General features: G+C 41.0%; 2 protein-coding genes across 4 annotated transcripts in view; one reads left to right on the plus strand and one right to left on the minus strand.

The window, feature by feature from the left end:
- Positions 1 to 25: 25 nt before the first annotated feature.
- On the minus strand, positions 26 to 4,067 carry dexi (Dexi homolog (mouse)). Its single transcript, XM_071474152.1, has 2 exons — positions 3,101 to 4,067; positions 26 to 2,847 (listed from the first exon to the last, which is right to left on the minus strand). Exon 1 carries the CDS (start codon positions 3,543 to 3,545, stop codon positions 3,276 to 3,278), a length of 270 nt encoding a protein of 89 aa, XP_071330253.1. The 5' UTR covers positions 3,546 to 4,067; the 3' UTR covers positions 26 to 2,847; positions 3,101 to 3,275.
- A 134-nt stretch (positions 4,068 to 4,201) lies between these two features.
- The window catches only part of clec16a (C-type lectin domain containing 16A), a 40,036-nt gene continuing 18,902 nt past the window's right edge, over positions 4,202 to 25,335 (plus strand). For 2 of the 3 annotated variants that reach the window (XM_071474148.1, XM_071474150.1), the window contains exons 1-14: positions 4,202 to 4,573; positions 5,309 to 5,437; positions 6,455 to 6,588; positions 7,171 to 7,319; positions 9,652 to 9,757; positions 14,231 to 14,354; positions 14,612 to 14,786; positions 15,594 to 15,644; positions 16,014 to 16,130; positions 21,679 to 22,003; positions 23,319 to 23,430; positions 23,547 to 23,647; positions 24,300 to 24,419; positions 24,528 to 24,637. In XM_071474148.1, the coding sequence (XP_071330249.1) occupies positions 4,500 to 4,573; positions 5,309 to 5,437; positions 6,455 to 6,588; positions 7,171 to 7,319; positions 9,652 to 9,757; positions 14,231 to 14,354; positions 14,612 to 14,786; positions 15,594 to 15,644; positions 16,014 to 16,130; positions 21,679 to 22,003; positions 23,319 to 23,430; positions 23,547 to 23,647; positions 24,300 to 24,419; positions 24,528 to 24,637 (1,827 nt within the window). In that variant the 5' untranslated portion in view covers positions 4,202 to 4,499. The remainder of the gene's footprint in view (positions 4,574 to 5,308; positions 5,438 to 6,454; positions 6,589 to 7,170; positions 7,320 to 9,651; positions 9,758 to 14,230; positions 14,355 to 14,611; positions 14,787 to 15,593; positions 15,645 to 16,013; positions 16,131 to 21,678; positions 22,004 to 23,318; positions 23,431 to 23,546; positions 23,648 to 24,299; positions 24,420 to 24,527; positions 24,638 to 25,335) is intronic. The other variant, XM_071474149.1, reaches the window with a different exon arrangement.

Below are 25,335 nucleotides of genomic sequence, written 5' to 3' on the forward strand. Positions count from 1 at the left end.
ACAGTTAAACACAGAGGCAGGGAGCTGGCATTCGTTCAAAGTTTATTAAATAGACACATTGGAAAATAAAACTCTGTTACGATCCATAGCTTATTACAGCATGTGCATGTCTGCAAGGAAGCAGATGTGGAGGGAGGACACAAGCACTGGGTAAAGGTTGTATGGTGATGATAACAATGATGATGATGACGACGACACCCCACAAACCAAGCAAAGGCCTTCTCATCTGTCACAGTCATCATCCAGTTTTTAATGAATTAAGATGCTGTGAGCAGAGGGTTCACCGGAGCCTGGCCAACGCTGTATTATGCGTGGGAAATGATACAGTCTTTCACCTCCACAGATTTCAGACAAAACAAGAATCCTCCCAATTTAACAGCTTCACTTGCTACTGATTTCCCAGTACAGGGAGTGACTTTTGAACTACCCAACTTACATTAAGCTTGAGTAAAAAAAAAAAAAGAAGATATTGGCCTGTTAACATCATCTGTTTCCAGCATGATGCGGATTGATCACGTACTTTCTCAAGTTTTTATTAATCACTCACTGTTAATCTACTGAAAGCCCTTACCTGATTCTGACTATCTGATCAGATTCCATACAAATGTATTTTCATTTTCATATTTAAAGAACATTAGTATCCTGAGCTTTAGCATCATGTGGTCTTAATGTTGTTTCAGTTTTTCTATCTTGCCAAAAATAGAATTGTGGACATACTGATTTACACAGTCAAATTCAAACATTGTACATGTATCATAAAATACTGCTTAATGTTAGCCTTAATCCAAAAAGAAGAAGGAATTTGGTTATCAGCCATCAGTAATCCATATTGGTTGAACATACTCTTGGGAAAACAGTCTTGCATGGAATGAGAATTCAGAAGGGGAAAAAAGTACTGCATAGTCTAACTGTACTGTCAACCATGTGTTTGATTTTTATTTTTCTATTTTTTTTAACATCCCTGTTCTCGAATTTCAGCATGGCTTTTTCTTTCGAATTCATTGCACATTGTGGCAGCGGCAGATCGCCTGGCTATGTTTAGTGTGGCATTTGAGCTGAGTTGGCAAAGTGTTGTTCGAATGACATCTGAGCAGATGCACTGTGTAAAGTTAAAGCAGGGTCATGTTTGTGAAAGGTTGTCTGGTGGAGTGAAATGTTCAAAACACTGATAGTCAGGCAATGAAATTGTGGACTAATCCTTATTTAGAGTATGAAACATGCATGTCCAAATAATCTGAAATAGTTTTCATCTCTACAGCTTTGGTGGTTTGGTGGACAACAACCACAATGTGATTATTATTATTATTATTATTATTATTATTCTGGTAAAGAGTTATATGCTGTGAGAAAATACTGGTTCCTCTGTATTGCCTCTAAAAATTAATGCTCAGTTAGTTAGCTGGGCTGTAAGTGCTTTACACAGACCAACAGTATGTACAGAACTTTCAAGGCTTACAAATAGCTTGGAAATCAAGGGAACTCTCCTTTTACAAGCATCACTGACATGAGGTGGCTTTGTCCACCTATCCACAACCACATTTAACATATGGACGGAATAATTACCTGATTCTATGTATGGCGTCATTCGTGTAACCATTTAATTGCCCCATTGCTTGAATCCAGTTTATTATTGCTGCCAAGAATACACATTGCATGGACTGAATTCTAAATTCATAACAAAGTAAGCAGCAGAAAGTGCAATAAAACAGAATTTTGACAACAACAAAAAAACCAACACAACCAGTATCATGCGTTGAGTCTTGTCTATGTGTCTAACACACATTTGTAGAATGATAAAAACAAACATGTATGCAACGAACAGAGGATGAACATGTTAAATATTTTTTGAGGTTCTCTTTCATATGAGGTTTCAGCCTTCGACATTAGTCATACTGATATAATTTTGGCACGTTTGGCCCGTTGTCATAACTAATCTATCACTGTTAATTGTTTTGTGTAAAACTACATTTGCACATGACCCTTATTATCTATTGTGACATGAGTTTACAGAAGACATACTTTAAAACTTTCTGCATTACAGTGAAGAGCGTCACAAGTGCAGTATGATGTTCCTGATTTATAGGAGAGCTTGAAGAGTTTAGGGCTCTCCTGTATCCTAGAGTTTCACAGCCTGTGTCCAGTGTCAGTGTTTTGTCTCGCTAGTGCACCTAGAGTTCCTGACTGTGCTCCTGAGAGTGTGTACATCCCTGAAGCACACATACGATATGGATGGCCTCAAAAGACACATTTCAAATAACGCCCCAGGGATGAGTGAGCCTGCAAAGCAGCAATGCATTCTGCATTCTGAAAATGTAAAAGTTAAAACAAATTGTTCTGTGAGTGATTAAGTTTGCAACAGAGCTACAGTGCACATTATTTTCCTGCACTTTGCCAGTTCTTCTGAGACGTCTTACCACACTGGGATTGCAGTGGCAAGTGTTTCATTTTCATTTTCTTCTGCAGTCAGTCACCAGATCTTACACAGTCTGGATAACTGTTGGGTGCCAAAATGCCAGGTTTCTGTCTCTGAACTGGCTGCAATGCAGACGACCTGAAACATGCCCCATGCCTCTGATAACATTCAGTTTTCTTCCATGGGAACAGCTGTCTCTCTCCACCTGCAGCACATTGTGCTTCCTTTTTATCTTTCATTGTGTCCTCAGTGAAGGACACAGATGCCAGCGCGAACCCCTGGTGTCAAACCCGAGTCAAATGCTATTAGATTGGCAACACACTGACTGACAGCTGATCCAGCGCAGAGTGCTCTTTCCATGAGACAGTCGCTCATCATGCGGCTGGCAGTGCAGGATCTCTTCCTCAGGCTACCTTCTTTTGAGCCGAGACAGCCTGGAGAGATGGACACACAAGTGTTACAGATAATCACATAAGCAAGTTGCTTTGAAAAAGGCTTATACAGGTGTACACAAAATAACACAAAAATGGCTGAGCTTCCTGGATAAAATTGGGTTTAAAATCACCTGTTTGCCCTGCAGGTTAATCACTGGGTTTAGTAAATAACATTTTAATCTCAGCGTCGTATTCTTAGCACAGAGCAGAAAAAAAGTCTTAAAAAACACATTTTCCTTCTTGCTTTGCTTACTTTTTCACTGATGTGTCTGTGTGACAGAAAGGCAACAACAGCATCCGATTGGAAGGATTTTTTCCCCACATCACTGACCAGGGAGTGTTCACGCTGGCCCAACCCGCCCCGGACCTCTGCATCATCACCACCTCCTCCTAAAATGTTTTTTTTTTCTTTCTCCTGGACCGCCTTGTCACTCAAGATAGCCCTCAAACACATCCAACTCCGTGTCCGTGTCGTAGGGGACAGAGGCAGGGTCGGACAGCACCCCGAGGTCCACCAGCGCCTGGTCCATGTCCTCAGGCAGAAATACTATCCCCACATTCAGGACGATGTATTCCATCAGAAAGGCATAGTAGAGGATTAAGACGTTCACAAAGAACAGGCCCAGATAAAACATATATGGGAGATCGTCCAAGAGCGATTCCACCGAATCTAGCTGGGCATAAATTTGGTGTGTCATAGAAAACAAAGACAGCCACGGTTTGGCTTCTTGCGGTAGTGCGAGGCCCAGATGTGGCGGACTCGAGTTTCTGGTGTCACCGCTAGACAGCTGTCTGGGGTGATGGGGCTGTGGCGTCCATTTCGCCTCGTCCCGACCTGGAAGTGTTTAAAAAGCAGCTTCTAGGTTTTTTTTTTATCTGTATGGCCCAGAGGAAAACGACAATAAAAGCGCTAGACTTGACGGAGTAATGTTCATAGTTAATAACACCGACGGACAGTATCAAAATATCATGATGGCTAGCTAACGCATTCTTGACATTGGTTTCTTGGGTTTGCGGAATTCACGCCTTGCCAGCTGGCTAGGGCTAAAAACAGTGACATGCAATGCTAGCATTTAAACAAACGCGAACATTTGTGGAAGCAAAGTATTTGGAGTTTCCTTGTATACTCATCGGCTCCTGAAAAGGCAGTCAGATATTCACGCTTCTGGTGATGTTTATACAGCTAAACGTCCCTTCTAACGTTTTTTGCCAACTGCATCAAAACAGTCCTGACGACAACGCGACACCTGAAGCCTCGGCTTGTGATTGGCTCACCGCTTGGCAGGCTCTCCTGTGATTGACCTTTAACGACGTCAATCAACATACTGAGCTCCGCCCCCTCGCTCTGCAGGATGCGTCGCGTGTTTTAATCGTCACTGTTAACGTAAGACGTGAATCTTGTAGTTTTTCTCCACTCGCTCTACTGTTCCGCATCAAGTAGCCGTCATGGGGAAAAAAACTACAACTCCAAAGCAGCACATCCGGTGAAGCTGTTACGTAATGCCCCCTCATCGCTGCTATCGCCGCCTATCACCTTCTGTTTGCTAAGTAGCTATCTGTACGGGAAAGTGGGTGTAATGGATAGATGCGGACACTAACCTGAGCGAAATAACGCGCCTGGCAAAAACATCAGCCCCCTTAAAACCACAACCATGTTTGGCCGGTCGAGGAGCTGGGTGGGAGGACAGGGGAGAACGAAAAACATCCACTCCTTGGACCATCTGAAGTGAGTAGCTAGCATTAGATAAGCTAACGTTAGCCTGTATGATAACCGGCTGAGAGCGACTGTCAGCGGTAACATTAGCCCAGTTATTAACAGCTGAAACAACAGTAGCTAATTAACCGCGACTGTCCAGAGGTTTACAGTCACAAAAACGCCTTTTGTGCATGTGGCGTCTCTATTCTGTTTGGTAACGTTGATAGGCATGTGAGCTAGCATGTGAGCCTTACACTGAAAATCCACCCTAAAGCTGAAATGTTGTCCCACCCCAACAGGTGCACAAAAGTAACAGAAGAGTGGGGTTGATATCAGACAAGCTCAGTCCGCACACGATCCTGAGGTCTAGCCAGAATAAGTGGGAACACTTGTGTGGGTGTGCAGTACAGGGGCACTCATCTGGTGGAGATGATACATTGACACAAGATTAGAGGCCACGTTTGTGGGTCCATGACTATTTTCTGACATCCAGATGAGTTTTATTTGAACGCATGGTCTACAGTTGTAAATCAGGCTATTTCTTCATAGTCCAGTAGAATCACCACTTTGGTTGTCAGTGTCCTATAAGTTGATACTTTATTCTGGGCTGTTTAGCAGCTTCAAGATATGTGTCTAGATCACTGTAATTTCTCTTTCCACTGTTTAGTGTAAAGATAGATTTGTGCATATTCACAAATTCAAACAGAGCTACACATACCACTTTTTTCCCCACACATTGTCCCTCACATATTGTTTCTCCATCAGGTATATGTACCATGTCTTGACAAAAAACACCACAGTGACAGACCACAACCGAAACCTATTGGTGGAGACCATCCGGTCCATCACAGAGATCCTCATCTGGGGAGACCAGAATGACAGCTCTGTGTTTGAGTAAGTCCCAGTTAATATCTTCACACCAAATCCCACACTAATGTGCAAATGTGATGTGCATGGGAATCAAAGTGACTGCGTTGCATTTACTTGTATTGCAATTTCTCTTCATGTAGACAAGGTTTGCTAGTTGTGCACATTTGTTTTTAACCTCAAATCTATGCATTTGAGTTACAATATACACTGTAAACTAATGAACGGTGCATTTTTAAAGAGCACCTTGATGTCTGCCACGGAAGATTGCCCCTCATTGAATTTCACAAGTTATGTTTGATCAGCTGATCTGAAACTCTTTGAACAAGCAAACTTCAACCTGGAAACCTTGTTCTCCAACATTAAAACCAATGCAGATGGATAATCACAGTCCAGTTTACTCCCAAAGGCAATTTTAGAGTCCTACCATCGCCTTCTTCCTCCATAGTAGCATTGCAAAGAACTGAGCCACTACACTGCAAAGGCTTTGAAGAGCATAAAAGCCACAGAGGATGTTGGTGCTATCAGGAAACCCTGAGAATAAACATACACATGAATGGTCACTCATAGACTAGGAGTTGTTTGGTGTTTTGCTGCATTGGCTACAGAACTGAGATGCAGTCTTTTTGGGATATTATGATAATGATCTTTACATTAAAAGAAAACATGACCTTTTTTATGGTGCAAATTACTATAGAGTTGTTGTCTCACTAAGTTTAGTTTTTACTGTAGAGTAGCTAGAGTTGGCAAGTCTGAGATCCAGGCCTATGAACAGGAATTACAGTTTTTAAAGAATAGTTCTTGGCACATTGCCTGTATTAGATTAGGATAGAGGGATACAAAAGCAACAAATGTCAATTTGCTGGAGTCAAATCAGGGGCATTGTGTATATATTGTGTTTGTCTGAACCGCTACTCCACCATGATGCTGTAGAAGAGAAACGTTCTTCATTTTGATAATTATCTATTATAATTATATATATTTCAAGATGAAGTCCTGAGCAATCCTGTATGTGTTTGTGTGTGCGCTCCTGCATGTGTTCAGCTTCTTCCTGGAGAAGAACATGTTTGCTTTCTTCCTGAACATCCTACGTCAGAAGTCAGGACGCTACGTCTGCGTCCAGCTCCTCCAGACCCTCAACATACTGTTTGAAAACATCAGCCATGAGACGTCTTTATGTAAGTATTTGGTTCTACGTTGATCGACTGACATATGACATATTGACTATTTTACTTGGTTAAATGGTATGTTTGGGGCTTTGTTTGTGTTATAAACACTTTTCAACATAATGCACTTCCATTATATGTTGTATATTGTATAGTTTTTGTAGTGTGTATGTGCATGTTTTTTAATGGGTTTTGTAGGATGAACAATGCAAGAGAGGTTACAGTGCCTTTCTTTGTTGAAATATACAATGCATAGCAGCCTGCAGCATTTTCTAGATAACAGGCAACTCAGCAGATGATATACTGTCATGTACACAGTGGGTTGGTATAAGTAAGGTTTGCATTTAGATAAATTGTAGATCCGCTCCATAGTTGTGATATTGTGTCTACAAGAATAACATTCACTGTACACAGAAGTCTAACCTCACTCTTGATATAATACCAGTCAAGCAAAAATGAAACAAGTGCAGTGAAGCTATCCAGTCTCTGCTTTAGACGCTTAGTGTCTTCAACAAATGTCTTTGATTGCTGAAATGTGTTCCCTGTGAACAAGTTTGATCATGTTGTTTATTAATCCTCTTCTCTTCGCCTCAGATTACCTCTTGTCGAACAACCACGTGAACTCCATCATCGTCCACAAGTTTGACTTCTCAGACGAGGAGATCATGGCCTACTATATCTCCTTCCTCAAGACCCTGTCACTCAAACTCAACAACCACACGGTGCACTTCTTCTACAATGAGGTGAGGCCTCAATGAGGATGGGGTGTAAAAGTGAAGACAGAGGTATGGAAAGGATGGTGAAACATAGTGGACCTATCATTCAGTGTCAGCAACCCTTACTGTGCACGCTCCATGACAGACAAAGACAAAGGAAGGAAGAGACGAAAGATGAGAGTTAGTGATAGAACTGATTAGTAAAAGGTAAATGAGGAGGCTGTTCCTGAAACTGTGCAAATTTAATACTGTTGATGTCCTTAAGTGGTGCACAAAATCACTTTATATCCGTTATTGTTGTGACGAAAAAAAATCTACAGCCAGTTAATTTGTTAAAAAAAGAAAAATCCAGAAGCACATCTGTTACTTGGATTTTGTGCAAGTCAACCTTTGTTCATACTTATCAGGCAACTACCATCTGGCAGTCATGGTCAGGCTGCACACTTCCTGTGTCAAAACTTCAGCTTCCTGTGTTGATTTTGCAGATCTTGTACACAAGAGGCATTTTTCTCTGCATCAGCTGAGACAAACACATAAGTGTTAATGTTACCTTCACTTGATGGAATGTTTCAATTATTATAGTGATGCTAAAGAAGGGCCACTGTGTTCACAATGAGATCTTGTCTCTCTGAAATGAAGATTCAAAACTAATATTATTCTTTATTTAAAAAATAATCATTTTATATCATCAACACATACAGTCATCAATTGTGTGTGTTTGTGGTAATGGATGGTAATACCAAAGCACCCAAATAATCTCTGATGATGTTGTTGCCCCTCAGTGTTTCAGCAGTATCTGTAGTCCTTTACTGGCCTGTGTGTGCTGGGGAAAGTTATTGGCGTACTGTTGATGGTAGTTTTACCCCTGAAGCCAAAACCAGACCCAACGTGTAGATCTGAGAACCTATCTAGTGAAATAACCTATATTCATTTTTTTTCAAGTCTGTCTTAAAACAAAATATATCTACATTGAAACAGCTTGTGCTTGTTGTAATCATTCCTCCTGTTCATAGTGGCTGTTAAAAGACTTCCTTACATACCTCCAATGGGAGAGATGTAGATGGTAGAGAAACATTGTAACGTCTTTTTACATAGAACTAAAACAATGGACTTTGTTGACCTTCGCTTACACTGGAAGCACTTCGGGATGGGATTTCCATGTAGCCAGAATGAAAAGCAGGAGTCATTACAGCAGCCTAAAACCTCTTCAATCGACATACAGTTTGGGCACCTGACTATTGTTTTAGGTCAGACTTGAAAAATTGTGCACCTATCCTTTAAGCAACTAAGCTGGCGTTTGGCCAGTCTGAAGGAAAATCTCTTTTAAAATGCCAGTAAACTTCATCACCAACATTTTTTCATATTTAGAAGTCATATTTGCATCTCTAACTTGATTTATTACAATGCATTTATAATTTGGTGATTTATTATTTGTTCCCCTCCAGAGGGCGCCATTGCATAAGTGGTCTCCTCTGTTCTGTCAGATCTACACATGTCATATACCTACAACTTGAGTGGGTTTGGATTTGGTGTCAGGGTACGATTTCTTCATTTGCTGTGACCTCTGGGTGACTGTTCTCTCTGACCCTCAACTGTGATTGGGTGGAGGTCACAGTGACTGAGGAATGATTGGGTAGAGGATTGGGCACTGGCACAGAGAGAGATGACTGTAAGATGAAGAGCTGCTGGTTTGTCTTACACAAATTTACTAAATGCAGCATTCTGGTATATTAATACAAAATGACAACCATCTAAAGTACTATTTGCCAGATGCCTTTATCCAAAGTGGCCTACAAGCCCACTAAAGCTTTATTCTAGCTTTTAATCCATAGGAATGATTTTACCCCCTAAAGCTGGTCTCTTTCAGTCTTATTCTCTCCACATGGGTCAAGAAGACCCAAATCAAAAGCTTACAATGTGTTCTTTTATTTGATACTAATCTTTTTATACAAAATGCTAATTGTTCAAGTGAGCAGCGACACGACACCCCCTCTTGTCCATCCTCTAGAACAATATATTGGACAGATTGGTCAATATATCTATATTGACGGATTTAAAAAGTCATAAGACATTCATCATGAATTCTGTAGGATTTGAGTTGGTCCACAACTATCTCTTTTGTATCATGTAGTCTTATACTAATTCTCTAACGCCTCAGATTAACTGTATTTCTGTACAAAAGAATGAAGCCCTTTCTTGGTAAAATGCAATGCTGCCCAAAGGGCCCAGCATTTCTATCTCCACTACCTGCTCTCTCTCTCTCTCTCTCTCTCTCTCTCTGGTTGTTTATGGCCTGAGCCCCGGCGGCACAATGCCGTGCCTTGCTCACCGGCGCCCCCTCTCTGTCTCCCACACACAGCACACTAATGACTTTGCCCTGTACACCGAGGCCATTAAGTTTTTCAACCACCCTGAAAGCATGGTCCGCATCGCAGTCCGCACCATCACACTCAACGTCTACAAAGGTGAGTGCCAGGAGCTCGCATGCGCACATGCTAACCACGCACACACTTGCGCATACACAAACACACGCACGCACACACCTACACACACCTACACACACACCTATGCACACTCAATCATGGGATGCTGAGACCGCCTGCCGCCTCTCTTTGTACTCCTTCCCTCTTCTTGCTGCTGCTTCTGGTGCATGAGCATGACTAACAGGTAATGCTGTAACAAACACACACAAACACACACAAATACACAGCCTGCTGAATCTTGGGCTTGAAATGTGTTGTTGCCTTCTAATGTAAGCGATAAAACAGTCTAAATAAAAGAGTGCCCCCCCCCCCCAGAAGTGTAATGTAGTCCAAATAATACTTTTTAAGGCATCATTTAACACATTTTCTCAGGTTTTCCAAAGGTCCTGCAACTAATCTGTACATTATTCACAGCAACATATTAAGAGTCAAAGAATTTCTGGTGTCTAAGTGGTCCTTGGGGCGGCAACATTTGATTTTAGTGTATCCTGTTTTTTTTTACAGCAATACATCTGACATAATGTAGAGGTCTATATAAGTGATATCCCAGACAGCAGACTGAAATTTCATCAACAGATGAGCACCAGTAACCTCTAACACTCATCTGAAATGGCAGAGTTCTTGAAAATATTTAGAAATATTTACAGTTGATTAAGATTCTCTGGGTTGTGTTATTTTCAGGACAAGTAATGGGTTTTATTCCCCAATGTCAAATATTGATTCACTTATTCTTATTCTTTATTCTGTTGTTATCTCAGTACCATCTGCTGCTTGTTTAAATATTTGCCTTTGTGTCTGTTTCTATGATGTGCACTGTGTGCAGTCATGAGGGTATTCAGCCAGCATCAAATTTGTTTCAATAATTACATACATTCACATTTGTGTAGAAGGTATTTGGATGTACATACTGTAAGTACTATAGATAATTACCCATTACTTATTTTCTTATAAGTTCACTCACAGCTGAGATCTATTGATTGTCTTGTCATTACAATCTTGTCTTGTATTATTCTTGTTAACTCCTGAGAAGTTACTGTCATTCTTTACTTTCATACTTGTGTCACAAGGACATGATGAATTAAGATTCACTAATAAGATAGAAAAAACACTAAATTTAATAAAACATTTTTGTTGTTAGAGATTGTCATAAACCAACAATGTTTAAATCAGCAGCTAATCAACTTTTGAGTTTTTTGTTAGGGTAGCATAAACACAAGGTTCAGCATCACCGCTTCACTGACCTCCCATTCACATACATACTAACTGTAAATGAGATAATTCTTTAGCCTCACTACCGAGCATGCAAATGGTGAAATCCCCTCACCAGTAAATCTGTTGTACAATTAGCACTGCAGGCGTTTCAAGCTAATTGTTGAGTCTGCAGTGTGCAGCAGCAGTACAGCAGTTTCCGATGGCTGCGCTGCCTCATGCACTGTGCTGCGTCAGCCTCTTCTTCTCCTTCCTGCCGTCTCTCTGGGCTCCTCGAGGCCTCAGAGCTGGTTGCAGTCACTCCAGGGGAAGCGGGTGGTGCTTCGGATGGGTTCTCTGTCACGCTTCTCTTCACTTCACATAACATAACATTGCGTCAACATACAGTCAGTGCAGCACATCACCTATGGCTTCCTGTCTGTCTCTGTACTTGTATGTCTCGTCTTGCATGTAACACTTTGTACTGTACAACCTTGCTTCCTTACATTGTCCATAAAGTCTTGACTCTCAAAAGTGACATCATTACATTTGGCACAACTGACTTTAACCACAGTAGAAATACAAGTTCTGAATGACGTAACTTAGCAGTGTGGGGAATACTGTATATCATTGCTGAGCTAGCCATGGGCTATGCTATAGTAAGGAATCTGTCTAAGTGGGAAGCATCAACTCACTGCGACAGCTGTGACTTGTGGATACCACAAGGATACCACACTGCTGACATGAAGAACATTTATTACATAGTAATTTTTTGCAGTGAAAGGAAAATGTATTTGTATAACACTTTTCAACAACAATGCAAGTTGAAGTGCTGTATAGGAGATATTAAAATATAATATAATAAAGGAAAATAAATCATCTTTTTTTTTTTTATTAAGCCATGATTTATATATTGCAACATTGAATGTGAATCATTATGTTGCAATGAAAATTATTCAGCATCATAATGTTGAACATGTCACTGTTTGATGCTTCCTACTGATTCCTTGGGACATTGCACTGCAACAAATGACAACCGGGAAAAGGATTTTGTTCTGCATCAAGACTGATGAAGTTAGTGTCAATATATTTTCAGTCCAACTATATAATAGCAATAGCTTTTTTCTGGTAATGTTTCTTGTTTAATGACACGTAGGTGGTGCAGTAATTTTATTGTAACAGTATTTGAGAGGGTCTTATGTCAGTCACAATTAGTTTTTTTTGTTCCATGTTGACATTTTACTAAGAAAATACATTGCCAAAATTGTGAAATAAGTGCTAGTGTCATGGCGATGCATATATTCCTTTTCCTTGTGTGCCATTGTTTGCAGTTTGTTTGTTAAGATACCTGCAGGGTCCTACCCAACCTCCACCCGATTCCCTCCCACCCCCACGGCCACCCCTTTACTCACATTAACCCTGTGTCTGTTTCCCCCTCTCCCTCCTCCTCTTCAACAACCACTCCTCCTACTCTCCCTCTCCTTGTCTCTCTCCTCCTCCTCCCTCCTCCCCCCTCCCTCTGCGCGCCCCATCTGCCTAACTCCAGTTTCATGTAAGTTGGTTCCATTCATTCAGTCTTTTTCTTAGGGCTGGGTATTGTAAAAAATATGTTTTGTTGTTATTTTCTTTATATTTTTACCAGTTGTTCGTACAGTACATTGACGCAGATACGATTCTATGTTAACCTACAAACCTGTGATGTCAGTGTTTTTCTAAGTTGGCTGATTTTTTTAATCAAGTTTATCAATATCAGTTGTTCGTGGTAGAATTGTTGGATGGATTGATTTTGATGCGTCCAATTCAAAGTTATTACAAAAGTTGGTTTAAAATGAGTTATTATTAATACCCAGCCCTATTTGTTCCTAATGATTTATTTGTTATAAATGTACTGGTATGAATATCCTTGCAATTCTTGTTCTTGAGGACCATTCTGTATCAGCCACACACACACACAGAAAAACCTGCATGCCTTTTTAATTTTTTTTTTTTTTTTTTTGGGTTAATTGTTCCACAGATTTAATTTCAGCCGAGCTCCACATGTTGCTTGTTATGGTGATGGGTTTGACAGTTTTGGTCACTGTGGTCACTGAGCCAGTGTTGCCCTCTGTCATCAGTTCTCAGTTCATGCTCCAAGGGACTAAGCTGGAGTGACACTGTGACTCTGACTAGTGACAGCTTGTGATTTGTCCATTTGTTTTCTGCTATTCTGTAATTTATTAATTTTGATTTGGCTGCTCATTCGTTACTTGTCTCCATTTGACGTGTGGATTGGCACTGTGAAATTACAACCAGCTTTTATTTGCATTTGAAAGTGTCACTGCACCGGGATACGTTCATGTTTCAAGTCAGATAAGATGGCAGAATCTGACTCTCAGATATCTCCTGTGATTGTCAACAACACTTCCTGGTTTTCCCTGAGTTGCTTGTATGTTAAACTGAAGTCAGCTCCTATTCCAGACAGATCAAAGAAATGCATCAAACTATACATGTGTCAGATTTTTCTGTCCTGTAGTTTACTGTTCTTGCAGTGTGCATTGATGACACAGAATTTATTACTTACCACTAACATTGACCCCTTTACAAAAACAGCTAATTTGCCCTCTGTCCAACCTGATGTTAGGGCTTTTTTATGCAACGTTGAACTTCGCCCCTGTGTGATTTTATTTCACTTTTTAATATTGCATTTGTACATGTCAGTTTTTTTTACGAGTTTTTCCTGTTACAAATATTGGCTCAGATCTTTCCCCTGTTGAAGGACAGCTCTGCTCTGACATGCTGTGAGTGCAGGTTCAGATCACAGGTGTGGATTAAACACACAGTAAATCAAATGGAAATATTATTTTACTTTATTTTTAATATTTTACTTGTCTAATACAGGATGAGACGTTCCAATCGCGCTGGTCACACTTGTTTCAATGTAAAACCAGACTGACTTTCCTCTTAATCCCACTCCAATGGTATTCCCTTAATTTTGCATCAACAAAATTGTATTGACCGAACCAATTCCTGTAGTTAATTTGACTTCATGTGCTTCGTTAATTTTCTTAATTTCTCTCTTAATTTAAATGGTTTTTGTTTTGTTTTGCTTTTTAATCATATTTTGTCGCTCTTCTGGTAATTCTCCGGGATCACAATGTGTGTGTACATATGAGTATGTCTGAGAGTGTGTCTGCGTGTGTGTCTGTGTGTGTGTGTCTGTCTGTCTGTATTTGACACTGTGTGTGTAGCCTTGGTAACAACTTCTCTTCCTGGCCCTCCTCTCACCAGTGGACAACCAGCACATGCTGCACTACATCCGAGATAAGACAGCGGTCCCATATTTCAGCAACTTGGTGTGGTTTATTGGCAGCCATGTCATCGAACTGGACAAGTGTGTACAGACAGACGAAGAGTGAGTGCCATCTGTCTTTCTCAGCCTTTATCGGTGTAATTCTCTGTGTGGCCTCTAGGGGTCAGGGCTGTCTCTGGTTTCATCCCTGGTGTGCATTAGATGAAATGTCTATACAAGGACATTTTGCATTGTATAAACTGATGCATGATGCCTTCTGTGTTATAGCTTCACCTTTACTTTGCAAGACTTGACCACTTCCATTACCTTGATAAGATCTCAGTGTGTCTCTCTCTCTCTCTCTGCTTGTTGTGTCCCAGACATAAGAACAGGGGGAAGTTAAGTGACCTGGTAGCAGAGCACCTTGACCACCTCCACTACCTGAACGACATTCTCATTATCAACTGTGAATTCCTTAATGACGTTTTGACAGACCACCTCCTCAACCGCCTGTTCCTGCCCCTCTATGTGTACTCTTTGGTCAGCCCCGAGATGGTATGTTACCCTCATATGCTTATGTCTAAATGAATCAGGTTACACTGATGTTAACAGGTCAATAGTAGAAAGCCTCTGTTGTGTCAGTGCAACTCATTTCTAAACCACGTTTACAGCAAATTCTGAGTAGATGACGTGTTATAACACATTGGCCCATGTGTGTTTCTCCGTAAACTAATGTGTTAAAGGCACGTCAGAGAAACTGTGTGTCGATGTGTCAACTTTTTTTTTTTCCTTTTTAGATTTCATCAATGACCTTAAGGCCAGTTTGCAGCTACACATTAAAGATTATTTCCACTTTTGATTGGTTTGCTGATTAGTTTTTGCAGTTATAAATAGTGCAGTCCGTGAAATGTCAGAGGAGTGACTGAAAGTGAAAAAAGGCCCAGTCTAAGATGACTTCTTGAAATTACTTCTTTTGATGCAGCAGCAGTCAAAATCCCAAAGATACTTAAATTACAATGATATGAAACAAACAAAAGCAAATTTCATTTGAGAAGGTGGACCCAATGAATGTTTGGCATTTTACTTGATGAATGACTTCAAGGACCATACCAGTGGTTTTGGTCCAGTATGTGCTTACAACTAACTGCACATTGTTGACAACCATTTCCCAGTTCATGGAAATGGCGCTGTGGTTTTTAAATGTGTTTTCCTGACTCAACAGAGCTACTGCATCGTAATGTCCACACTGGTTTTCATTCTCAAAATAATTTTGCTGACCTCAGAGTGTAACACAGTGTCAGCTACTAAACAGTACATAAACATACATGTGTGACCTTGACTATTATTTTTTCTGTTTTTCAGTCTGAGGATCGAAAAATCAATCCTCAGGTGTCCCTCTACCTGCTGTCTCAAGTAAGCAACACAAACAAACAGATCCGACACTTCACCCCAGTTGCTTAATCACTCAGGAAATGTAAAGAAGGTGCATTTAAAGGTTATTCAAGCAGACCATTGCCTTGCAGTTTGTTTTGAAATGGCTCTAACAACTTAATCTTGGTTATTGGGAGTCATCTTGTGCAATATTTTGTGAAGGCTGCAGATTTGTACAGAGGAAAATGTTTTGCATTGTTCAAAATGCATTTTCAAGCAGAGTTGTTTACTTTGCTGTGTGTTTTTTCACACAGTCCAAACACCGTTACATTTAAATTAAAGGTTCTTGCTTTAGAGATTTTTATTACACAGTTAAGAAAACGAATTAGAGTTTTTCTGTGTGCTTTCCAGGTGTTTCTGATCATCCACTATCAGCCACTGGTCAACGCTCTGGCCGACGTTATTCTAAATGGGGACCTGTCTGTCTTCACTCCACCGACAGACATACACAGCACGCATAAGAACACGGTAAAACACACAAACATACACTCTTAGAAAAAGCATTTATCACAACTTCAAACACCCTTTATAACACACTGTACAGACTAACATGCAAACCAGAAACACAATAATATCAGACATAAACAGCAGTTGTAGAAACATGATTAAAAAGGACTAATTGACACACATACAGAGCAGACTGTACATTATGATAGAGACTCATACTAAAAAGAACGACATACACTCACTATGAGTACAGCACACAAACAAGAAATGCACACAAGCACACCTACACCAGCAACCACATGGGTAAACACATGCGTGCACATGTGTGCGCGTGTGTGCGCATGCACACAAACACAAACACACACACACACACACAATGGAGTTCCAGAAGTGTGTGTAGGTGGTTATGAGATCGCAGGGTCATGGTTCTCTCCATGATTCACCCACATCAAGGACGCAATATGCAAATTGCCTATTTTTAAAATACTCATGTCCATCTCTTCTTCCGTCCAGTCTGTGGATTGAAGCGTTCTGTCTGCTTCATCCTCCTCTGAATGTCCCTTTTTATCGATGTCTGTATCATCATGTTATTTCCCTCTCCTCACCCCCTTCTCTCCCCCTAACCTTCCCCATCTGAGTCCCATCACCTCTCATTTCTTTCTAACTGTTTCCTCCTCCAATCTTTTTCTTCTCCCGTGATTCAGTTTCAATCCCCCCTCCCCCACTTCTTGATTTTTTTTTTTTTTTTTCTTTTTTGACCATCTGTGTGTAAAACCAGGTGGGTGTGCTGAAGTAGTGAGCGTTTCTGAGAATCCTTGTGGTTATTCTCAGTGCTGTGTGTGTGCATGTGTGCGTGTGTGCGTATGTATGTGCGTGTGTTCTACACCTATAGCTGTTGTAAGAAGCAGCCTACCATTTCAGTGAATGTGAGTTGAGGCGTGATGTCTTGGCAATGTTGGCCTACCACAACAGGAGGCAGCCAGACCCAGACTAGTGCGTGCCAGCTATTCACTCAGCAGTGCTTTTCTCTGTCTCTGCATTTTGTTAAAGGTGCCACGTTGCATTTGTAACCATTAGTGTGGCAGTTTTCAGAAGATTAGAGATGAAGTGTGTATATATATATATATATATATATATATATATATATATATATATATATATATATATATATATATATATATATATATATATATATATATATATATATATATATATATATATAGATGCCATTGAAATGGCTCTAATTTTAGGAAATAGATGTGAATAGATGGTTTCAGTCATGACTTTCTTGTCTTTTTAACCTTGGTTTGTACTGCTTTGATACTGAGCGGCCCTCAAAGGAACAACAACATTCAACAGGAGCCACAAGTTAACTTGAATGATTATTTTTCTTAACTTAGGAGCCAAATAAGGTTTTTTTTTTAATTGTCTGCTTTCGAGTTAATTTCTTTCATGTGCTCATTCCTGCGTTCACTTGCACGTATTGGTCATTCTGCATGTTTGCAGGCACCAGGTTGATTGGCATTACTGCGTGACTTCTTGTGGGAAAAAGCCCATGACAGGTGAGATAATAAGAAGTTGTACGGAAGTATTTTTTTCTGTGTGCAGGCTATGTTGTCCTCGCCACATCAGATAGAACTGCTGTTCTGTTATTGTTTGATTTGTTGTAGATGAAACAGAGGAGGCATGGGTGCTGTTTCTGCGCAGGTGGTCAAATGGCACTTCCTGTTTGTCTGTGATGTGGCAGGAAATTAGGTCACATGATGGAACACTGAGCTGGCTCACCTAACCCAGATCTCTTTCCTGGAAGAAGTGTTTTTTCGCTTTCTGACTCTCTCACCTTCTCTCTCTCTCTCTCTCTCCTTCTCTCTCTCTGTCTCTCTCTCTCTCGCTCTCTCTCTCTCTTTCGTACCCATGTTTACTTGCAAGTGCACCAGTTAGTTATGATGTCAACATTTGTGTGCGCACCACAATCTTTTTTTTTTCCCTTTTATCCCCAAATGAAATGCAGCTGTTTTAGTTGTGTGCATTTACAAGTTTATCTTTGACCTGCTAACGGTGTCCTACTTTAATGTTCTGCCAGGTGTGTTTGTGCAGCGTTTTGCCTGAGCATGTGTGTGTGTGTAGGTTTGTCTTACATGCTCCCTGACCTCCATTAACTTCTCAGCATCAGCTCAGAGTGTGAGTGGTTTACCAGAACATAGTCAGCTAACAGGTGCAACACACACACACACACACACACACACACACTGATACTAGTCTGTGGTTTAGGCTTGACAGCATACACACTGTGTTTTTAGCAGCAGCTACAGTACAGTCCTGCTCTGACATACCTAGTGATACAGAGATATGATACAGATACCTGTGTTTCTAAAGTGTGGCTGACTACAGGAGGGATTAAAAAGACTTCTCTAATTATTCTGTGGAAATTCTGTGGAAAATGAGAACTAAGGTTTTTAGGCTTCAGAGTAATGTGCTAAATATAGGACTGACTTAATCTGAGCCACAAACCATTAAAACTTATTTTAATATTTGACAACCTCTTGTTATTCACAGTCCTATTAAAGAATATCTCTGTGAATACTACTCTACAGACTAAGCTGAAATGAATGTGTTTCTTAGTGTTTATTCCTCACAAAACAAAGAGAAAAATAGGGGGATGGAGGAGAGAGGGAGAAGGCAAGATGGAGGGAAAAAGACAGGGTATTAAATAATTCACAGACATCCAGCAATAAATCTTTTTAGCCAGAGAAACTGACTTAAACATTTTTTCTTAAACACTTTTGGTTTTGATTCATGTAGCACACAGCAGGTGTGGATGCCGAGAAACTGCAACTGAGGCTATTCTTGGCAAACAGTTGAATAAGTAGGATGGGTCTACAGTTTCTGACTCATGCACATGTACATCAGGTGTGCGCATGTATGTCCATGTGCCTATGTGTTCACCCACGTATGTGTGTGTTTGGTGGTTTGTGTAAGCGTAAGAAGTTCAGTGAAATAGGGCCACCTAGTTTCACACTGAAACTAGGTGGCCCTATTTCACTGCCCTTTCACAAAGTTCAGACATTTTCTACAGAAGCAGGATTATCCAGGAATTCAGTCGCCCCTTATTTTGTAGCATCACCAAACTTCCTACAGTTTGTATTTGTGTCCTCAGAGGCTTCTCTTCCTGACTAAAACAGTTTCGTGTAAATGCACAAGTTGGTCTCAATGAACGCAGTATTACATACATGTGTATACAAATATGCACACACAGAAAATTATGTACACACAAATACATACTCAATCCAATAGGCACTTAAAAATTAAACCAACTACAGTTGCAGTTAAACAAATCTACCAACCACAACCGAAGTTTGCATGATTTTCTTGATGGTTATTCCGACAACACATCTTTGTTTTGCCTGAGCACATCAGCCACAACAAGTTATGGTGTTTGAAGTGCACTGTTCACATCAGCCTGAATAATTAGCACATAATAAAGTAGGCAGATATCATATCTTGATGTCCATTTCAGCACAGCCAACACACTTCTCCACATTTTTACTACAACACACCACAGTCACCCTGTGGAGAATCATTTGATCAAATGCATTTCTGCACTGGCCCCATACACGGTTTACCCTTAAATTGTACGTTACTCAAATTTTGAAATTGCTTAATACTGATTGTTAGACTAATGACAGACTGAAACAAGGGTGGTCTGGGGACAATTGACTGAAGGGAAGTGAATCAAACTCTAACCTGTTTCTGAGCAGCAGTTTTATTATTACAATGGATATTCCTGGTTCCTAGTATTGTTATTTTGATTGTTCAGTTTTACTGTAAGTGCTGACATCTTTGCTCAGCAGCTTATCATTTACCAGCTGTTTCCTGTGTGCGTATCTGCGCTGTGCTGCCGGTATGGGAAATGTGTTAGGGGAATGAGAGGGAGGGGACAATGGGATGGGATTGGGGTAGAAGGTTGGGATAGGGGATTCTTAGGAAGGATGACGGGGATACGGGTGGAAGGAGGGAGAGGGTTATCACTCCTCTTCTTTGTCTCCTCACTCTCCTTCTTGTCTCCTTCTCTCCATCTTCTCCTTTTCTTTCTTCTCTCTTTTTAGTTTGTCCCCCCTTTTCTCATTTTCCATTTTGTCTCGCTCTCTCCCTCCCTCCGTCTCTCTCCTCTCCATCTCCAAACTCTTTTCTACCTCCTCCTTTGCTTTTATCCCCCCCTTTCCCATCTTTGCTTTCTCTTTTTCCGTCTGCTGGGCAAGCACCTGAAAAAAGACATAGAACATAAAGTCTGAAACCACTTTGCCATTGAGTGGTCTTAGACTTTTAGACCCCACTGTTTATTCAGTATTTTCCCTGTTAGAAGTTAACTTTGAACCATAAACAAGCTGTTAAAATCCAACAGAGCACAGTGATCATGTGATATACCTGAAGCTCAGTGCTGTGCCGCCTCAGGAGCTTGATTTCTTCTTCCAGGTGGTTCACTTTATTGAGCCACTCCCCCTCCATCTCTCTGCTCTTTCTCCTGTATTCTCTTGAAGCTCACTTCCTTTGCTCCCAGTTAATACTTCAGCTTGAAGTATTGAATACTTCTGCTTGAAGAGCCTTGTTTTCACTGACCTGGCTGAGATGTACTGCACAATGGTGCAAGGGTGGACAGACAAAGTGTTGTTTGTCAAGTAACAGTTGCTAGTAAGCACATTTTTTAACATTAGACGAAGCCATGCTAGCTGTTTTCCCTGATTCCACTCTACTCTATCCATCTGTCTCCATGCTTAACGCACAGATGTGGCGCGTATCGATCACCTCATCTAACTCTCAGACAGATGGCGGATAAGAATATAATATAATCCACAGAATGTTGAAGTATTAGTTCATGTTTAAGCAACTATTATTACTTATTATGATTACAACAAACCGATGTTGACTGTTGGTACTCAGTGTTCAGGTGGGAGTTTTTCCTAGGGGAGCTTCAGATGTGAGGAACAAAGTAGGGTGGTTATTTGTGAAGTGGTCATTTTTTTCCTGTACTCTGATAGTTTATCAGGGAGGAAGTGTGTTTTAACAGACTTTGATCGACCCGATAGTGCAAGAAGGATTTACTGTAAGGCACCGTGTTTGTGTGCCTATGTGAGAAGATATTTATCTGTCGTTTTGTGGTTGCCTGAGTCTCATGGGTGCTCATGTGTTTTTTGCATGCACATCTACCAGTAAAGGGTTGCAATGATATTGCTTTGTGGAAACAGGACAGTTGCTCTCTTATAAGTATTCTCTCTGAGAATATCATTACCTGACAAAACCTGCCCTTCCATTTTCTCTTTTTCTCACTTGTTTTGAACCATTATCTCCCTTCTGTATTGAGCACAAATTGGGAGCTATGGTGCTGTGTTACCTCGATGATACCACTGTAGATGTGAAAAGCATGTTGACAGAGTGGCCACTGCTTTATATTAACCAAAAAAATTGAAAGCACACAGTAACAAAACACTTTTATGATTACATGATAAGCTAATAAAATAAGTAGTCTTCACATAACTCTGTGATTCTTCTTTGTCCTTCTCCAACCCACCAGGCCAGTGCGGGAGGCGTGCGCCGGTTCACCAAGCCCCCGGAGTCTCTGGAGCGCTCCCTGGAGCTGTCCCGCCACCGTGGCCGCAAAAGGACCCAGAAAAGGCCAAACTACAAGAACCTGGGCGAGGAGGAGGATGATGAAAGGGCTGGGGGAGGGGGAGGAAGCGGCGGAATTGGAGGAGAGGAGAGCTGGGATGACAACGGCAGAGGAGGAGAGAGGGAGGGAGGCCGGGAGAGGGAGAAGGGAAAAGGTACAGAGGGAGTAGGAGGAGGAGGAGGAGGTGGGAGTTCTAAGGGAAGCAGAGCGAGTGGGGAGACGGCGGAAGGTGAGTGTGTGTCTCATTGGACACAGCAGTACAGGACTGTGCTTGTGAGTGTTCCTTTACTCCCATCAATCAGACAGTCCCCCATGATGCACCCTGGTTATCCAAGAGCCACCACAGCAGCAGCCCTCATCTCCAAACAGAAAAGAGAGAGACTAGCTCTTTAAAAGACACAATAACTTAAAAGCTGGTATCAGTTTACCTTTTATAGTAAATGTGCTCTGCTTTTTTGCTTTTGCATTTTAAGTGTTTAATTCAATGTGCACATGACTGTTGCTGTCATCTCCATGCATTGTACTGCTAAATTTAGATTAGACCATGCTGCCTTTTCATCAGAAGAGTGTTAGAAAAAAAACAATTTTTGCCTGTTGTTGAATGAAAGCATGAAAATGCAGAAGAAAAACAGCAAAAGCAGAAAGTTAAATTCGAAATTCCTCTCTGGCTAGTTTTGAGATGAGGCCTCCCTCTTTTTGCTGCTTCCTGTGTTTAGCAACTTTTAATTTTCCCATGGTTACCATGGCTACCTCTGATCACATGTCCAACACAGTCTCCATGGCAGTCGACTGTCCATTTCCACGGTGGCACACCATTCATCCTGTGCTCCTCACCTCTCCGCCTGTCTCTCACGTTTGTTCTGTGCGCGTGTGTGTTTGTTAGTATCCGAGTGTGTGTGTTTGTGTGTGAAGTAAATATGTGATTGTTTCAATCATCTGAAATGATTCCTTCTTTGCTTTTACTGAATAAACTCTTTTTCAGTGAAGAGTGTTTGTGCAGGGCTACACCATCGTCATAAACGGAATGCGTCTGAACGCTTAAAGGCACGGAATTAGGTTTTAACACAAACATCGTGGGCTGCAGAGGAACAGATAGTTTCAAAATGAAACATGTACCATTTAGGGTGGAAAGCTAACACCTACCATTTTCAACTGGTTGATAAGAAAAGTGATAAATTTGAAGGATAGCTAATATCTTCTGACTGGCAAACTGTTGGTTGAAACAAGACCAACACTGCATGTGATTCCTGCACATTCTGCATGATCGACACATCTTTGCTGCTTAGATGCATGTCAACACTTTTTAAGCCAGTGAAGAGTGAGAAGGAAACACTTCAGAGTGTACATTCATAATCACTGGTGAAAAGAGCCCATTCTTTATTTATTGGCTGTGATGTATGTGTTTGTTGAGGGTGTGTGATGTGAATGTAAATAGTATGTGTTTAGATAAGAAAAAACTTTTTTTTTTCTTTTTTTTTTAACTTCACGTTTATGGACACTTAATTATGGCAGTAAGTACCACTTGTGTGTATGTGTGCACGCAGAGATAGAGATGGTGGTGATGGAGAAGTGTATGGTGTCAGAGCTGACAGAGCAGAACATCACTGATGAGGAGAAGACCGCTGCAGCCACCCGCACACATGCACAGAGGAGCAGGTACATGCACGCACATATCGGGACGCACAGAACTGTTAGACTGGTGTAGAAGTGGTAAGAATAAGTAAAAGGAAAGACAGAAGTGTGGACTGATGACACCTTTTCTCTGCCTTCAGGCCATTCTTAGACATGGTGTACAGTGCCCTCGACTGCACCAGCGATGACTACCACGCCCTGTTTGTCCTCTGTCTGCTTTATGCTGTCTCCCACAGCAAAGGTTGGTCTTTGCGTTCATTTCTATTCACATTCATTTGGTCATTTGGTCATTTGGTCAGTCTGCTGTGCTGCACTTTTAAAATAAAGCAGCAGCAGCACAGTGAGTAGTTACTTACCATTTGGCAGTCATGTTGGAGGTCCATAAAGAGGATTTCACTGACTGAACAGAAGTTACATTTATTTACATTTATTGAATTTAAGGTGGGTTTCCTTCCTCTCTGATAATAATCTCTGGTCTGGTATTCTATTGATTAAAGTGCGTGTGGCTGGTCAAAGTTCTGTGTAGCCTAATGTGCTTTCACTGGACCTGCTGTGGTTCAATTGGTAGAATAGTTCATCTACCAATCACGGGGTTGAAGTGCTATATATAATGCAGTTTACATGTTTTCATATTCGCTGGCATGTAACAACCACACTGTGATGCTGGTGTTGGGTGTTGCAAACATTACATCTGCTAAGGGGCAACTTTTTAGGAACTAAAACTTTCACATATAATTGATTTGTTGAATAAGCAAGCTAATTAACTCTTAGCGTCCAGGTTCTAAGATCTCACATCAATTATGAACAAACTTATGACATCACAGTGTTCATGTTTATACCAGCAAATGTTCATGCAACATAATCCATACTTGGTCTGCGTGCCCTGTCTGTAGGTATAAACCGTGATCTTCTGGAGCGGCTGCAGCTGCCAGTTCCCGACCAGGAGAGGAGCTCCTACAGCCTAGTGCTGGTAGAGAGACTAATCAGAGTTATGAGTCAGGCAGCACAGCCAGGTAACACGCACACACACACACACACAAACTTAGCTTTGTTAAGCCACTACAGAGCCATAGTAAGTTATCCTCAATACTTACTCATCTATTTCTCTCTCGTGTGTATAGATGGTAAAGTACGTCTCGCTACGCTGGAGCTGACCTGCCTTTTATTAAAGCAGTCTGTGCTGTCTGGAAATCACTGTATAATCAAAGATGTTCATCTGGCCTGCCTGGAGGTACAGCACACTCAAACATGTCGACGGTTCTCTCATACATACAGTCCTGTCAACATACAGACATACAAACAGACTCTGTCATTTCTTAAAAAGCCATAAAGAATTTCAGGTGAAAAGTTTTGCTCCATTGCAGTGAAACAGCTCCTTTCCATTTACCATTATCACTTCCTCTGAATCCATAGCAGCAGTGTTTCTCAGTGAGTGCTCATTTGCGGTTATGACCCACAACACTTTGCAGCAGATGGTGTACAGTTGATGGTTTAAAAACGTTGAGGAGTCGGACCTCCCTTTTCCTCTCCTCTGTCCAAACCACACACGGCATCTCACTAACTGTCTGCTCCTTCCTTATTTACTCCCTCTAACTCCCTCTCCTGCTACACGCCTAGACTTGCAGATCACTTGATTTTTTTCTCATCCTTCTGCGAAATTTTTTTATTTCCTCTTCTTTCACTTCAGGGTAATCCTCCCCACCTTCTCTTTCTCTGAACTCCTGCATCCTTCCTTCACAGAGTTACAAGAAGTAGTTCTGCTAATGCTTGTGTGATTCTTCTTTTTTTTTTTTTAGGGTTTAATTTTTTTCCACTGTATCGTATCAAATACAGGCAGAATGCAGAAAACTGACCTTAAAATAATAATTCTGTTAATATAATGCAAAGTTGGCACTGACCCTGCAAATACTGTTTCCAAACTGCTTTTGG

This window comes from Trachinotus anak, unplaced genomic scaffold (assembly GCF_046630095.1).
Source record: "Trachinotus anak isolate AG129_WGS33_773 ecotype Australia unplaced genomic scaffold, CSIRO_AGI_Tana_v1 ptg000003l, whole genome shotgun sequence".
NCBI lineage: Eukaryota > Metazoa > Chordata > Actinopteri > Carangiformes > Carangidae > Trachinotus > Trachinotus anak.